Source organism: Brienomyrus brachyistius, chromosome 17, assembly GCF_023856365.1.
Source record: "Brienomyrus brachyistius isolate T26 chromosome 17, BBRACH_0.4, whole genome shotgun sequence".
Lineage (NCBI taxonomy): Eukaryota > Metazoa > Chordata > Actinopteri > Osteoglossiformes > Mormyridae > Brienomyrus > Brienomyrus brachyistius.
Genome location: NC_064549.1, coordinates 14,772,701 through 14,789,383, shown reverse-complemented (window position 1 = coordinate 14,789,383; position 16,683 = coordinate 14,772,701). Strand labels below are relative to the sequence as shown.

General features: G+C 44.2%; 1 protein-coding gene across 1 annotated transcript in view; it reads left to right on the top strand.

The window, feature by feature from the left end:
* Nucleotides 1-15,562, top strand: part of frem2b (FRAS1 related extracellular matrix 2b) — a 55,710-nt gene extending 40,148 nt beyond the window's left edge. Inside the window, exons 7-24 of the mRNA XM_048981719.1 lie at nucleotides 402-551; nucleotides 1,906-2,115; nucleotides 2,213-2,410; nucleotides 2,572-2,736; nucleotides 3,086-3,268; nucleotides 3,595-3,725; nucleotides 4,502-4,660; nucleotides 5,062-5,365; nucleotides 5,915-6,046; nucleotides 6,439-6,767; nucleotides 7,562-7,754; nucleotides 7,945-8,049; nucleotides 8,130-8,257; nucleotides 8,803-8,937; nucleotides 9,021-9,147; nucleotides 9,247-9,434; nucleotides 9,875-10,021; nucleotides 12,403-15,562. Coding sequence (XP_048837676.1) covers nucleotides 402-551; nucleotides 1,906-2,115; nucleotides 2,213-2,410; nucleotides 2,572-2,736; nucleotides 3,086-3,268; nucleotides 3,595-3,725; nucleotides 4,502-4,660; nucleotides 5,062-5,365; nucleotides 5,915-6,046; nucleotides 6,439-6,767; nucleotides 7,562-7,754; nucleotides 7,945-8,049; nucleotides 8,130-8,257; nucleotides 8,803-8,937; nucleotides 9,021-9,147; nucleotides 9,247-9,434; nucleotides 9,875-10,021; nucleotides 12,403-12,894 — 3,476 coding nt within the window. The 3' untranslated portion in view covers nucleotides 12,895-15,562. The remainder of the gene's footprint in view (nucleotides 1-401; nucleotides 552-1,905; nucleotides 2,116-2,212; nucleotides 2,411-2,571; nucleotides 2,737-3,085; nucleotides 3,269-3,594; nucleotides 3,726-4,501; nucleotides 4,661-5,061; nucleotides 5,366-5,914; nucleotides 6,047-6,438; nucleotides 6,768-7,561; nucleotides 7,755-7,944; nucleotides 8,050-8,129; nucleotides 8,258-8,802; nucleotides 8,938-9,020; nucleotides 9,148-9,246; nucleotides 9,435-9,874; nucleotides 10,022-12,402) is intronic.
* The last annotated feature ends 1,121 nt before the right edge of the window (nucleotides 15,563-16,683 follow it).

Genomic DNA, 16,683 nt, shown 5'->3' with positions numbered 1-16,683 from the left:
GTGAATCAGGTTTCCAAGTTCCCCTTCAAAGTGCACTACCAGTCAAACGTTTTTGCAGACGTTTTCTTCATTTGCATGTTGCTCCCTTAACATTTAGTAAAAATACATAGTAGTTTTTACTAACAAATACATTTACAGTATGTTCACCATTTGAACCTTGATTACGTTTACTAGCAAGAAAATATCAAACCTTTGATTTAGTAAAGTAACCTCCTCTAGTCGTTATAACAGCAGGGAAAATTCACAGCATTCTTTCTACAAGGGACATTAAATACTGCTCTGTTTCATGGAAAGAAACCTGTGGTATGCAAAAGCTTTTGAATGGTAGTGTATATAGGATACGATGGGATATGTAGTAATTATAAAAATAATAAGTATAGTAACTCTTTGTTTTTCTCCAGTTCCTGTCTTCTACTTTGGAGACATAGATTATCATGTGGACGAGAGTGACGGCTTCGTTGATGTCCGAGTGTGGAGGATGGGGACAGATCTTTCCAGAAGAGCCTCCGTCACTGTGCACTCCCGCAAGACCAAGCCGCTATCTGCCGTAGGTAGGAGGCCTCACCGAGTTCCAGCCGTCCACGGAGTATGCTGTATATTTACAGTATCAGTCAAAAGGTCAGACACTCCAAGCCACCTGCATAGGAGAGTGATAGTGTCGCATCACATGACCTGGTCACCTGATCTAAACACAGTAGAAGTGGATTTGGAGCAGTTTGACCAGAACGGGAAGGAAAAGCAGCCAATGAGAGCTCAGCATACATGTGGGACCTCCTTCAGCTGGAAAAGCATCCCAGGAGGCCACCTCATGAAACTGGCATAGAGGAGACAGCAGGGTCCCTTGGGCAATTAGGGCTAAGGGCCTTGCTCAGGGGCCCAATGGTGGGATCACTCACTGCCACAGGATTTGAACTAGCAACCTTCTGAGTCCCCACAGAGCTACCCCCCAACACTAGTTTTTTTGTTCAATGCTTTTTTGGTCAATGCATAATTCTACATAAGCTATTTTACAGTTTTGGTTTCTTTATTCTAAAATGTAGAAGATTCTATGGGTAAACTTCTGACTGCTACTTCCATTCATGACTGATTTTTCTTATTACTGTTTAAACTAATTAGATGAAAACCGAAATTATGCAGCCTGCATGAAGGTATTTTGTCATCTCTGCCTTTAAGACATTAATTTTATTCTTTATTCTTTTTGTATGGGTCTGTGAACTTAAGGGTAAACCGTGTAGGACCAAAAAAAATAATAAAAAGCAATATACAATGTATAGTTGTGAGTGTATTTTACAATGAAAGGGAGAATGAATTAACACCTTTAAAATGAAGCAGGCCCTGGTGTGATTCTTTGTTTACATGATTCTTTAACAAGATACAAGCTCTGTCACACATGACCTTAAGGGGAAGGACTCTGGGGTGAATCAGTACATCTGTGATCCTCCTCCATCCCACGATGCCTCCTCACATCAACAGCTATTATCCAGCCTCTGTTTCTTACTCCTTTTCACTCCCCTCTTAGGTATGATCAGATCTCTTAGACCTGGCCTCTGACCACTGCGCCTCATTACTTCATGAGAGAAACAGAGAAAGCGAAGGATCTGAATTCCGTACCAGGCCTTTGCCAGCCAAGGATCTAAAAAACATAACAGTACCTTCAAAATATATGGCAATAAGTATTTCATTAAGCCTGTTTTTCTCTAAAGGATGTTCCATAGTTGCAAAGGTCGTATCTAATGATGCTTAAGGTTTCTAATGAGGTTTCTTGGATGTTGATCAATACCTGACTTATTCACCCATGTATCCAAAAGAGGCTCAATTAGCAGAAGCTTCCAGCTCCAGAGTGTGCGATTCTCCTGCGTTTTTTTCATTTGGTCAGTCATTTGTTTTGTTCTGTCTGTTCTGCAGCTGGTGTAGACTATGTAGGGATCAGTCAGAACTTAGACTATCCTCCTGGGGTGAACATGCAGACCGTCAGGGTCACCATCCTGGATGACCTGAGCCGACCCACCTTGGAGGGGCCGGAGAAGTTTGCGTTGGTTCTCCACATGCCCATGAATGGCATTCTGGGAGAGCCGGGGAAAGTGACCATCTTCATCAACGATTCCTTCTCGGACCGTAAGTTTATACACAACTGGTATTACAGACGTGTGGATTTATTCCATTCATTTTTCAGATCTTGGTTACAGATTAGGGTTTCTTTCCCCTTAACAAGTCCCAAGAGTCCAGTTTCGGGAATCTGTGTACATCGCCAATGAGAACCAAGAACAGGTCTTGGCCTTGGTGCACCGCAGTGGTGACATCAGCGGCCTGTCCACGGTGCGCTGCTACAGCCGCCAGGGATCCGCGGAGGTCACTACGGACTTCCAGGAGCGGCCAAACACTGATGCGTCCATCATCACCTTCCTGCCTGGTGAGGGAAAGCCCTCAAGCTTCCGAATGCTTGACTTTCGTCAAGGTTCAGGTTAACTTTTGGTGACTTTTCTTGTATTGTGGGGCTGGCATTGCTGGGATGTAAATGCAGCAATGGTGGATTAGCATTACGAAGGGCACTCGCTCTCTTCCTGGGCCCAGGGGAGGTGGAGAAACCATGTGTGTTGACCCTGGTCGATGACTCGCTCCATGAAGAGGACGAGGAGCTGCGTTTGGTTCTGGGCAGCCCTAAGAGTGACTCGCCATTCGGCGCTTCCCTGGGCACCCAGAAGGAGGCGCTCATCAGGATAAAGGACGATGCAGACCGTAAGGCGGAGGGGGGGGGGGGGGGGGTCTGTGGGGGGCACCAACGGCTTGCTGTCTGTTTTTTCCTCTCTCTAATATTCCCTCCAGTGCAGCACTGGAATATACCTTCCGAATTAGATGTGCAAGTTTATGCATATTTAGGCTAAGGCTTGTTTGCTTCAGTCACTGTTGATAAATGCTGCGCTACACCGTATAAATTAACTTTCAAATTAAAATACCAGGCAAATGAATTCCCAAACATCCATCCATGTCCTATATACAGCATGACGGTCAGCCTGTTCCAAGAAGTGCAGGCCTGGAAAGAATGCCAGTAAATCCTGAGCAATAAACTTGTTATTTTTTTAACCAGAGCCTGTCATCAAGTTTGGGGAGACAAAGTTCAGCGTGATGGAGCCCAGAGAGCACGGTCAGGTGGCGGTGGTGCGCGTCCCAGTCCTGAGGGTGGGGGACACCTCCAAGGTGTCGCTGGTGCGTGTGCACACCAAGGATGGTTCGGCCACCTCGGGGGAGGACTACCACCCTGTGTCTGGGGGTGAGATGTGTTTTAGTTAAATGCTGAATGTGTTTCTGGTGCTTCTGGCAACATTTGCAATGCTTGTGTTGTGGCTCCTTCAAATAAGGCGTTGTAATGTTCAACGGGATCTGTAGGTGGCGCAGTGGTTAAATGCAGTAGGTTTATACAGTATACCATGAAGGAAAGTTTGTTGTGCCTTTGCATTCTTAACCTAAAATACGCTATAGAATGTGCAGTGTCATCAAGTGGTCTAATTATTATACGAGTCTGAGTGACTGTACTGTGCATACAAATACTGTATTTGGATAGGAGAACCTTATTTAGGGTTCCTTTGCTCCAACCAGACATTGAGTTCAAGGAGGGCGACACCCAGCACTTTGTAGAGGTGGAGATCCTGTTCGATGGCCTGAGGGAGATGAGAGAGACCTTCACTCTCCACCTGAAACCTGATGAGTACATGGTGGCTGAGACACAGGTGCAGACCACAACTTGCAGAATACGATGTGCAGACCACAATGTGCCAACCACATACGCAGAAGAAACAACATGTAGACTACGATGTGCAGATCGCACTTACAGAATACATGTGCAGACCGTGACTTGTAGACTATGATGTGCAGATTACACAATACAGAATATATGTGCAGACCACAACTTGCAGACCACACATGTAGACCATGATTTGCAGACCACAACTTGCAGACCACACGTGTAGACCATGATTTGCAGACTACAACATGCAGATCACACATGCAGATCATGATGTGCAGACCACACATGCAGACCAGTATGCTCCAGCACCATAACATTAACAGCCATTCCTACATGCATGCCATGTTTGAAACAATGGACTTAAATCTCTGTCCATCCATCCATCCATCCAAGCCTGCAGGTTTTAACAGGCAGTATTGGACATGCGACAGGGACCACCGTTGAGCCATCTATTTAATATTTTTATACTATAATAATAATAAAACAAATGACGAATAAGTTAAGTGGCACAAAAAGTTGTAATTAATAACCAAGCGATCTCTCTTTCCTTGTAAACGGCACCTTTAATATCACAGATAAATGTTTATAACTGATCGTTCAGTGGGTGCTCCTCTAGAGCCTGGTGCCATGTGCTTCGTGGGATGGGGTTCAGGCTCTCCAGGGCCCTATATTGGATAGGTAGCTGGGGGGTGGATGGATAAAAGTTTACAAAAGGATATCTTCAGGAAACATGTCCTCACTCTCCGTGCCTTATGACAGGCAGCCAAAGCCATCATCTACATCGAAGAGGCCACCAGCTTAGCAGATGTGACCTTCCCCTCCGTGCCCCGGGTGATCTCGCTGCTACAGTACGATGACATGCGCAGAGGAGGGCACAGCCCCCACCCCGCCGCTGGTTACCCATTGGTCTGTGTCACGGTACGATGAGCCCGCCCTTCACTTCCGCACACGCCATTGGCTGTGGAACCCCAGCCACTTTCTTTTGTCTGTCATCACTAGTATTAACCCAGTGCTTCATTAATTTGCTTTTACTTTCAGTTAAGTTTTTAAATAAAAAAAAAAAACCTACTTAACTTCCGGAAAGTTGGATGATGACCTTTAAAGGGACCCTCTTATAAATGCCATAATATGTATGTCATTAAATACAAAGACCCATGTCTGTATGCTTGACCTAGGGCAGTTATCATAGAATTATACAAAAAAATTACAATTTAATTTGTTTAATATGTGTCATTGTATTTCTCTACAGTATGGACTGTCCCTTACAGCCATTTTTTAATTTTTGTTTTGTTCATTACTCTTTTCTTCCACTCTTACAGGCATGTAACACAAAGTACTCAGACTACGACAAAACCGGGCCTATCTGTTCTGCCGAGCGCATCAACGACACACTGACCCAGTACCGCTGGCTCGTCAGCGCCCCCGCGGGGCCAGATGGTGTCACACTCCCCATGCGCGAGGTGGACTTCGACACATTCTTCACCTCCTCCAAGCTGATCACCCTGGACTCCATCTACTTCCAGGCGGGCTCGCGGGTACAGTGCGCGGCTCGCGCCATCAACGCCAACGGCCACGAGGGCCTGGAGCTCAGCAGCCCCATCGTCACCATCAGCGTGGACGAGGGTGAGGGGCTCCCATCTTCATCCTCAGCCACTGGCGCAAACTGCAGTTACCCTGAAGTGCCTGCAGGTGACATGGCGGTCATGAGCTAGATTTATAGTTAGCCAGTAGCAGCTTCAGATCCATGGATGAATAACTATGTTATTAATTTATGCAACAAAATTACATTTTGTAAATGATATCCTGCTGTAAATGGGCACAATGAGAAACAAAGTAAGATATAGGCTGAATTCTTCAAGGCGAGGTGCTGAAAGCTCTTGATGGCTTTGGGCCGTGACATTTATACTCTTGTAACCTTCATTTCATGTGTATCTCAGCTTTCCGTAAATAATTATATTCCCTTATCATAAGAAATATGTATATATTTCAAAACAAGGAATCACCTACAAATCTACTGTATCGGTAATGAGCAGAATCAGAAACAGGAGTCATAGTTACTGGATAATGCAGCATTGATATGTTTACTGTTATGGAATGTAAGTTATTGAATGTTTTTGCAGGCTAGCGTTGGGTTAATGCTGTGCTGACAGTGTAGCCTTTCCATACCTGCAGGCATGTGCCAACCCCGTAAGATGGGCACCGTGGGCGCCGAGCCCTTCTCCGCCAAGCTGCGCTACACAGGCATGGACGACCTCGACCACCCCAACCTCATCCGGCTGACAGTGACCATGCCCCATATGGATGGTGAGCTCTGAATCCCATCATCTGACTGCTTCATAGCTAATTGACCTCCATCTGTTAGCTTCACAGCTAATTGACTAACATCTGATGGCTTCATAGCTATCTGACCTACATCTGTTAGCATCATAATCAATTAACTAACATCTGATAGCTTCATAGCTAATCGGCCAACATCTGATGCTTTCATAACTGATTGATAAGCATCTGATAGCATCATAGCTAATTGACCAAAATCTGATAGCTTCGTAACTAATTGACATTGCGTAGCTGGCTGTCCTATTAGGATCTCGTGGTACCAGTTCTGCCTGATTGTCCACTTTCTACACTCTTTCCATGTGGGTACACTGTCTTCAAAGGCCCTGCTCCTCTGCTCTCTCCCCCCCCCCCCCCCCCAGGTATGCTGCCGGTAATTTCGACACGGTCGCTGTCCAACTTCGAGCTGACACTCAGTCCAGACGGGATCCGGCTCGGCCATCGCTGCTCCAACCTCTTGGACCGCAGTGAGCAAACGACCCGTCATGGCTTCCTGACGAACTCCTCCAGGAATCCCGGGCTGATCGGGGCGACGCTGCCATACCAGTACAGCGCCACCATGAGGGGAGAGGGGGCACTGCGCTTCTACAGGAACCTGGACCTGGAGTCCTGCTTGTGGGAGTTCTCTAGCCACTACGACGTGTCCGAGCTACTGAGCGCCTGCGGGGGTTCCATCGGCACCGATGGCCAGGTGGGCACTGCTGCAGCTCAGCACTTCTGAGATATTTCACAAAATAATCCCTTTCCTGGCAAAAAAAAAAAAGAAATCATCACCAGTTTCCAAGGCAACCTCCCCAGCTGCAAGGGAGCTGATGGGCAAGAGTTTTTTTGAAGGGTCCCTCATTGCTATTAAAGGCTACCCGTAAATAAACAACAGTAACCAATAAGTGACCAATAAACTTTATCGTCTTCATATTTTGTTTTCATATATATATATATATATATATATATATATATATATATATATATATATATATATATATATATATATATATATATATATATATATATATATATATATATATATATAATTTTTTTATTTATACAGTTCTTATTTTACCTGGTATTTGCCTGCCCCTCTCATTTTATGATGAATTTTTAAGGTGGAATGGAATATCAGCTAAGATGGCTATAACAATATATTCTGGTGCTCATGGCAGCTCTTCAATGATTTTCTTTTTAGTGGAGCGAGAGCTTCTCTTGCACATGTCGTCCTGGGTAGCTCTGGTGAACAGTATTGATCTATTTCCTACTGAGATTTTGAGGGCCTTTTGTTTGTGATTCTGTGCAAACAACTCCACAGTAAACTGTACAGTATAGTGCCCTCTCTATCACCTGGTCTTTTTCTGTTCTTGTCTGATTATTTCTGCTTTTTATTTATTTTATTCTAATGTATTTGTAAGGAATTAAAAACACTTCTGTTAAGGAGAATTCCTATGAGGACGTTACCAATCAGTACTGTCTCTCCTCTGCACTTGCTGGTAGGTTTTGAATCTGGTCCAATCGTATGTGACTCTTCGGGTCCCTCTACACGTGTCCTACGTGTTCCATTCGCCCGTGGGTGCCGGCAACTGGCAGCACTTCGACCTGCAGTCCGAGCTGCGGCTCACATTTGTGTACGACACTGCCATCTTGTGGAAGGATGGCGTCGGCAGCCCCCCGGAGGCGGAGCTGCAAGGCAAGTTGGCCCAAACGTAATGGTTACATTGTAGAGCGGCGATTGTCATTTGCACATATTTTGACAGCGAAATACCAAATATTGACCCAACGTGGAGAGTATTCTGTACACATCCATATAGCACCTATACTGTTTTGTCACCTGGGAATGTGACCTTGCGACCATGACTTACCTCTGTCACATATTGCAGGGGCTCTGTTCCCAACTAGCATGCGCATCAACGATGTGGGCCGTCTGGTGGTCAACTTTCGGACCGAAGCTCGTTTCCGGGGCTTGTTTGTGCTCTCTCATGCAGGTATACCTCCCTGTTTTTGAGTTCCATTCAGACATCAGAAACGAGATTCCTGTGTTTGTATTTACACTGATGTGTTCCAGCCTCGGATCGATCCTCCATGGTTCTGTGCTCGGATCACCCCGGCCTCAGCTTTGCCCTGAGCCTGAAAAGGAGCGAGGCCTCCTACAATCATCCCCTGCAGCAGTGGAGCTTCACATCAGACTTCTCGGTAAGAATGGCCCACATTTTCATATGACATCACTTCCTGTCCTTCCAAACGACCAACACTACCTACATCTGAGTGGTGAAGATTGCAGTAGCTTGTATGCAGATGTTGTCGATGACAACAACCCAGAATATATACATTTGCAAGTAACTTTGGATGTCTGTTTGAATAAAGATCATCAAATCTGGCAGGCGCTGTGTGGTTTACTGGGTTGGGCCACTGTGCCTGTGATCGGAAGGTCATTGGCTCAAAACCCAGGATCAGTAGAGTGATATCACCTTTGCACCCATAAGCAAGATCCTTCCCCATTAGTTGCTCTCCGGACTGACTGATCTGCTTTCACAAGCGTACATGTGACCTTGTATGGTGGAGATTGTCCTCCCTAGAGAGAGACCTTGACAGTTGTCTGTTGGTTCTCCTAAGGTGTTTCCACAATTTTAGCAACTAGTGTACATGTGTTCATTTCATAGCTAGATGACCAACATTTAACAACTTTATAGCATACTCACCATGATGTACTTTCAGAAGGATGTCTCTTCCTCCCCCAGGTGAGAGACTACTCAGGTACATACACGGTAAGGCTGCTTCCATGTACAGCTGCTCCTGGAGTGGAGTTCACGACCCCCCCTGTCTGTAACCCTCGGGAGCCTGTGACCTTTGACCTGGACATCCGCTTCCAGCAGGTGACCTGGCCGCCTCGCGCCTGGATTCTCTTGGCACTCCCTCTCTCTGTCTGTTCACCACTATTCCATGGGTGGCTTCACAGGTGAGTGATCCAGTAGCTGCGGAGTTCAGCCTGAACACGCAGATGTTTCTGCTGTCCAAGAGGGAGCTCTGGCTGTCGGATGGGTCCATGGGCTTTGGCCAGGAGAGCGACGTGGCATTCTCCAAAGGTGATACTGCCATAACTCCTGATTGACCAGCCGGTGGAGCCCAATATTGGCCCCCTGGTCGTGCTCCATGACCCCAGTTTGACTCTCTCGCTCACCCAGGTGACGTGATCTACGGCCGCGTGATGGTCGATCCCGTGCAGAACCTAGGCGACTCCTTCATATGCAGTATTGAGAAAGTCTTCCTTTGCACCGGCGCTGATGGATATGTCCCCAAATTCAACCCCGGCACTTTCGAATTCGGCTGCCTGGCAGACTCCCCATCCCTCTTGTACAGATTCAAGATCATCGTAAGCTCTGTGCTTCCCGTCCGTAAATCCTTAGGGGCTGAATGTAAATCGTCTTTAGAATGAAACCACAGTGGGTCACATTTTAATCCCAAAGCTACGTCCTGCATCTCAGTACTGACTCATCAGCTACTGCTTCTTGCAGGCGATGCACATATTTTTTAAATCCATCATGTATTACTGGAGTCTTAATGAGGGCACGCTGGGAGATTTAAGCATTTTTGCAATTAGCAGATTATTCTGTGGCAATTTACACAAAATTAAGTCGAACTTTTGAAAGGCTATTTACCAGTAAGTACTTCCCCTGGGGTACCGGTCATTCCCCATCTGGTATGTAAACTATTAAATCCAGTGCAGGTTCCCCTTTACTGCTTGCAGGTAATTATTATTATTATTTGTAATAGTATTATTTTGTAATGATTGTTATTAACTTCCCATTCCAGGACAGAGCTCAGCCTGAGACACAGGCCTGGAGTTTCGGAAGTGTGGACTTCAGCGCTATCTTGGCTGTCGATGACCCTGAAGCGCTGCCACTGGTTAGACAGCCAGGTTCGGACGGCTTCCAGTTGGACTCCTCAGCCCTCTTTCAGGTGCGCACCTCCCACTCTCTCTCTTACACCCTCTTCCTGGCAGCATGATACCTCTACAATTATTTATTTAGCGTGTGACATACAAGTGAGAAAAGCTTGTGATTATGGAACAGGGTCACCCAGCATCCCTGGCGGTAACGGTCTTGGTCAAGTACGCAATCGTGATATGATTACTCAGCTGACCATGGGATTGGAACCCATGACCTTCTGGACACAGGCACCGATCTGTAACTCATTTAACTACCCTGCCCATCATCATGATGTTCCAGCATCATTTTTCAGATTTATCATTGGTTTTTAGGATATAGGCCCCATTCGTGATTAAATTCTAATCATGATTTGACCCAGCTGTATGTGGCCTCAGTAGTTATAACCTCACATCTCCAAGGCTACAGGACCATATCCCACACTCGTCTTTTTGCTTGGCCTTCCTCTGGGTAGTTTTGTATTCTCTGTGGTCCAGAATTACTGATCATAGTACGTGTGAGTTCTCTGCAGCAAGTAAGGCATTGCAAAACACACACACAGACAGACAGACACACACACACACACACATACAGCTGAGGAAAAAATTAAGAGACCGCCCTATATTTTAAAATAAGTCTGCATTTTAAAATCCCGGTTTAATCGTGGTTCTCCTCTCAGAAGGCTATACTGAGCAGCAGGTTGCTTCCAGGTTCGAAATTTCTAAGACAGCAGAACACAAGACCGAGATGAAGCAAGAGATACTGGGAATGAGCAGAAAGCAGCCAGACAGAGAGCGGAAGCGACTTTCTCATGCCAAAGATGACTGTTAAATAATCTGACAGTTTCCCATGAATCGTAGGATGACATCATGTGACCTTCAAAAAGGATGGAAGACATTAAGCACAGATGTGAAGTGAAATTTCCTTACTGCTTAATATTCCACGGTCAACTGTTAGTAGTATTATGACAAAGTGGAAGCAATTGGGAACAACAGCAACTCAGCCATGAAGTGGTAGGACACGTAAAATCACAGAGCAGGGAAAATGCAAGCTGAGGTGCACAGTGTGCAGAAATTGTCAACTGTCTGCAGAGTCAGTAGCTACAGGCCTCCAAACTTTGTGTGGCCTTTAGATTGGCTGAAAAACAGTAGAGAACTTCCATGGCTGAGCAGCTGCATCCAAACCTTACATCCCCAAGTGCAATGCAAAGCGCCGGATGCAGTGGTGTAAAGCACGCTGCCACTGGACTCTAGAACAGTGGAGACGTGTCCTCTGGAGTGACGAATCACGCTTCTCTGTCTGGCAATCCGATGGACGAGTCTGGGTTTGGCGGTTGCCAGGAGAACGGTACTTGCCTGACTGCCTTGTTCTAAGTGTAATGTTTGGTGGAGGGGGGGTTATGGTGTGGGGATGTTTTTCAGGGGTTGGGCTTGGCCCCTTAGTTCCAGTGAACTGCTGCAGCATTCAAAGCCATTTTGTACAATTTCATGCTCCCAGCTTTGTGGGAACAGCTTGGGGATGGTCCCTTCCTGTTCCAACATGACTGCACACCAGTGCATAAAGCAAGGTCCATAAGGACATGGATGAGGAAGTCTGGTGTGGAGGAACTTGACTGGCCTGCACAGAGCCTGACCTCAACCCAATAGAACACCTTTGGGATGAATTAGAGCGGAGATTCGTCCAAAATCAGACATCACAAATGCTCTCCTGGAAGAATGGTCAAAAATTCCCAAAAACACACTCCTAAACCTTGTGGACAGCCTTCCCAGAAGCATTGAAATTGTTATGGCTGCAAAGGGTGGACCAAATCGATATTAAAGCCTACGTATTAATAATGTAATGGCATTAATGTTCATGTGTGTGTAAAAGCAGGTGTCCCAATGTATGTATGTATGTACGTGTGTATAAATATATGTATACACTGTATATAGACACATATACATTACATTGCATTGTGGGGACCATGTGTCCTCACAGTGTGATAAAAACCTGCCATTTTGATGTTGTGGGGACATTTTTTTCATAAATTTCACTCAAATTCAAAAATAGAAAGACATTATTCAGATAAGTTTGGTTTCTATCTTAAGAGAGGGAATGTTTAAGAACAGCAGACATTTCCTGAACTTTTCCCCTGCACCATATCTTCGGCCGTGTAGTTCATTCTTGTCATGGTACACAACAGTACCATGAGACTGGGACCGGAACTTTGTGTTCAAAATATGAAATAGTCTATACTATGTACAAAGTACAAATGGATAAATAGTGTATGGTGGTGCGGTATGTGGGAATTTTGAGAGTCCTGAATGAGTCCTGAGTGAGTTCTGACTGAGTTCTGAGTGAATCCTTAGTGAGCCCTTAGTGAGAGTCCTTTAATTCCCAGTTAGTGAATTTTGGTGGATGACCATCTCTTTCCAGGTGTCCAATGGGAGGGAGTGGTTCCTCCATGCTGTCTACACCATCCGGTCAAGGGGCAACGCCAACCGGGGAATGAGGAAGAGAAGTACAGAGTACCACTCTCTGGTGTCATCAGAGCACCGTCACACAGCTCAGCAGCGCCCCAAGAGGTCATCCGGCAGCGTGCCGCCCATCACTGCTGACATAGGACCAGAAAACAGCAGAGGCACCAACATTCAGCACATCAGACTCCGGCGACACCCCGGGGGTCATGACCGGGAGGTGTATGCTGGCGGCGTCATGCCACAGGAATTCAACCACAAGGGCAGTACCGATGGGCACATGCTGACCTCTGGCTTACTGGCCAGCCTGGTTATCCTGGTCGTCCTGGCCCTTGCTGCCGTCATCTTAACGCTGCGGTTCAAAACAAAGAAGGCATATCCTCACAGCCCAAGCCAAAAGGGCCTGGTGGCGACTCAAGAATATAACTGTAAGGACAGCACAGAGGTGTGAGTACAAGCACCTCCATCGGGGATCCTGATGGGAGAGTAAATGGAAACTCTGCTGTATCCCATTGGGCCTAACTTACCCACACTGCAGGCCTCCGTCTGCAGCAGGTCTTCCCATCTGTGGAGTGCTTTTATTCTATGCTCATGTTTTAATGATTTATCCAAAGGTTCTAGAACTTCACATTACCAGTTTGCCAGGAGGTGTCGGAGGATTTTTTCAGTGAATGTCGATTATTTAATTGATGGTCTGAAATGTAAAAAGGCCCTGTTCAGTTGTTCCAGTGAAATATTTATACACCCAAAGCCTACTACTGCTGTATACCTATCTTAATGTATATACACCGTAGTACACTTTCATCACGAGTGCATCAAAATTTTCAGTCTTACAGTAGTTCAATCTTTTTTGTAAAACCCTTTTACATATTTGAATTATTCACATTCGTAATGTCCAGAAGGATCAGAAGCAGACGTGAATCTGAAAACTGGATTTCACGGACATTGTATAACATTTTTCTTCCCAATCTCTGTTTTCCAAATGTAAGCGATGTGTTATTTCAGTGTGTTTTTGATTTCACCTTGTGTCACGTTAAATATTCTGGACACTGGTCGTCTGTCCTTCCTGCATGCACTCTGTTTTTACCCTGCCTCTTTTCATTCTGGTGTATTATTCTGTGTAAAGCTGCACGGGTAACATTTTACACAACGGGCCACAAATACTTAGTAATAAATCAGTTACTACTGAAGTACAAATTATGAACCAGTCATGAACAAATATAGCTGCTACTTGAGATAAGATGCATCAAGATTCATTAATGATGAACAAACATGAGGTCAGTATTTAACTTGTATTATTCATGACTTGTGCCTTCTGTAGTTCACAAAGGTTTACATAATTAACACATATAGTAATAAACATAGTAACTGCTTGAAAACATGTGTCACGATTCTATAATGATGAATTAACATGAGATCAGTATGTAACTAAGGCTTAGTTTGTGGTTAATTAATACATAAATAATAGCATAATACTACATTATTTGTGGTCCGTCTAGTAAAGTGTTACCACTGAATCTTGTGAGACCATACTGGCTTTAGCAACCCAGTGCAAATCAGGCATCAGTATCAGCAGTGAGGTTCACCTTCCATCCAGAAGTGGAGAAATTTTCGTAATTATTTTGAGCAGTCAGTACTATGTCCTTGTTATGAAACAATAATATTCGCTCTTCAAGAAACGGATTGAATTATGAGCCTGTGGATCTTTCAGGATGTTTAAAAAGCAGTTTTTTTTTTCACTGTCATAAAAACAATGGAATTTTGGGTCCCAACAATAAATTACATTAGAAGGGAAAATTTAATTAAATAAAATAAAGGTGAACAGACAAACAGGCTTCACTCCTAATACTATAATACAATCGTCAAAGTGCTGGACCACTATAAGAGAATCAATCAAATTTAACAATAAGGGATTGCTCTTTGCTTCAATACGATTTTATTGTAAGTCTGCACACAACACAGATGCGTTTCTGCATAATGCCTTCCTCGGTGTGCAACAGACCATGTACAGTTCCCATTTAAAAAGACACATCCCTGCGGAACAGCCAGTGATAACACCACAGCTGTAATGAACATCGTCAGGGGATCACCAGGCTGCCCCCCAAAAACTGGTGTCAAAATCGTATTGAAGCAGAGCGAAACCTCTTTTTGCTAAATTAAAAATAAAATAAAGTCAGAGAAGAGAAGCATGGCTTATGCATCCAAGTACAGGCACTAGGCTGACATCTTAGGGCAGGGATCCCCAATCCTGGGGGGCCAGAATCCAACGCAGATTGCAGACTTCCCTCCTCACATACATCGACCTGAGCAAATTATCAGGTTTAGTATGTGTGTCTGAGTGGGAAAATCAGCACTCTGTGTTGCAAACTAGCCCTCCAGGACTGAAACTGATGAACCCTGCCATCCAACAGGTATGGCTCTGATGAAATGCCATTTTTTTCTGTGCAGCTGCTGGAAGTTACAGTGTATTACTCGACCATGTAGAGTACAGGAGAGATGGCAGGACTTAGTTATGATGAAGTGTGAATTGAGAACAACTCCATTTAAACTGTTAGACATGAAAATTGCGCAGGTGCAGTGAGTCATCACAAGTAACTGTAGTCACCTGACCTGTCCCATCAAACTGCCACGCCCCCACACGTGTCATACTGTAATGCGACATACCTTGCCTATGTTTTAAACAAACACATTATGCAATCTACACAGAAATCTGGTTCATATGTCTCAGCTCATTTAATCATGCTAATTACTCTGCGACTCCACTGATTGCTTATGATAAATATGTTGAACATAATGAAACCAAAAATGTTTAACCTCTTTTTGTTTGCATGTACATGTATATACTGTCATGGACTCAAGTTCAAAAAATGCACATAAGTCACAGCAGGAAAAAGCTTCAGCCCCCGTAGAAAAGAAGCCAGTGATTTAGACAGGGAGACCCAGCGCACCTGTTCAGGGGGGCTATTTTAAAGCAGTGAATCTGGATGAGTGGCAGCAGTTGGTCTGACCACTGTGGGTCACTGTGGGCGGGACTCTGAGGCAGCAGGTCAGCTGATTGGCTGTCCCGAACCCTAGTCTTGATCTCTGACAGGTATTTGCTCTGCATTGAGCCCCGCCCACCCGCCCATCAGCCATGATGCTGTGTGAGTGAAGGTCTGGAGGTGCCTCCATGACAGTACATACACATTTACTGAAGATACAGTTGCCTTCAACACTGGAAATGGCCAGTGTTAAAATATTACCAACGCACACGAGGAACTTGTAACATAGATCTCATATGAACAGGAATGTGGTCCGCACAATAAATACCCCTTTTTCAGAAATTATTATGCATTTTCTTGCATATCAAATTACTTTGTTAAGCTAAGCCATAATTTTTGTTTCTACTTTGTAAAAAATATATGTCATCTTAATTCAGGTATTGAATTGTATGTTTGAGAGAAATTGGGCCATTTATTTTACAAAATAATTAATTTCTTCAGTTTCTGTTGCTTAATATCTTCTTTCATTTCATATACTTTCATTATGTTAGTATAAGCATGTCACAAAAATGTCACTTTTTATTACTGAGTAAAACAGATTTCTGTCCCTCTCTTTCAACTCTGAAGAATGTCTCTTGAATCTGCCACCATTGTAAGTTTCAGCTTTTATATAAAGCAGATGTGTGTATATGGTGTTGCTATGGAAATTGGTGTTGCTATGGAGATTGGTGTTGCTATGGAGATTGCCACGACCTGTTGCCCCATTTCCTGTTACATGCAGTGGATAAACATTTTGCTGAGGGGTCAAAGGTTTAAAAAAAGACAACAAACTAACAGTTTTTTTTTTTTACCAAAAAAAAATTAAAAATACAGTTATGACAGTAAAATTAGAAAAGGGATCGGCAACTTTACAGAAGAGCATTTATTTTCTGTGAATAAAACATAAAACTGCCAGTGGTATTTCATCCAAGTAAAACGTTACAACGGGAAATATAAAGTCCTTCTATATTATGTTACATATTTATTTTTGTTTATTTGAAACACAATGAGGAGATATTTATATACCATTTCAAATATGTATCTCACCTGGTTTTAATTATGTATAGATATGTAAACACTGTATTTGAATGGTTTGTAAATGTTCCGCTGTGTGTGTGTTTGCAGTGCGTACGTGTGTGTGAACCTACCTGTAATGTTTTTAGACTGTTTATCTATAAGAAGATACTGAGGAGTCATTTGTATTCTCCACTTTCATTTCA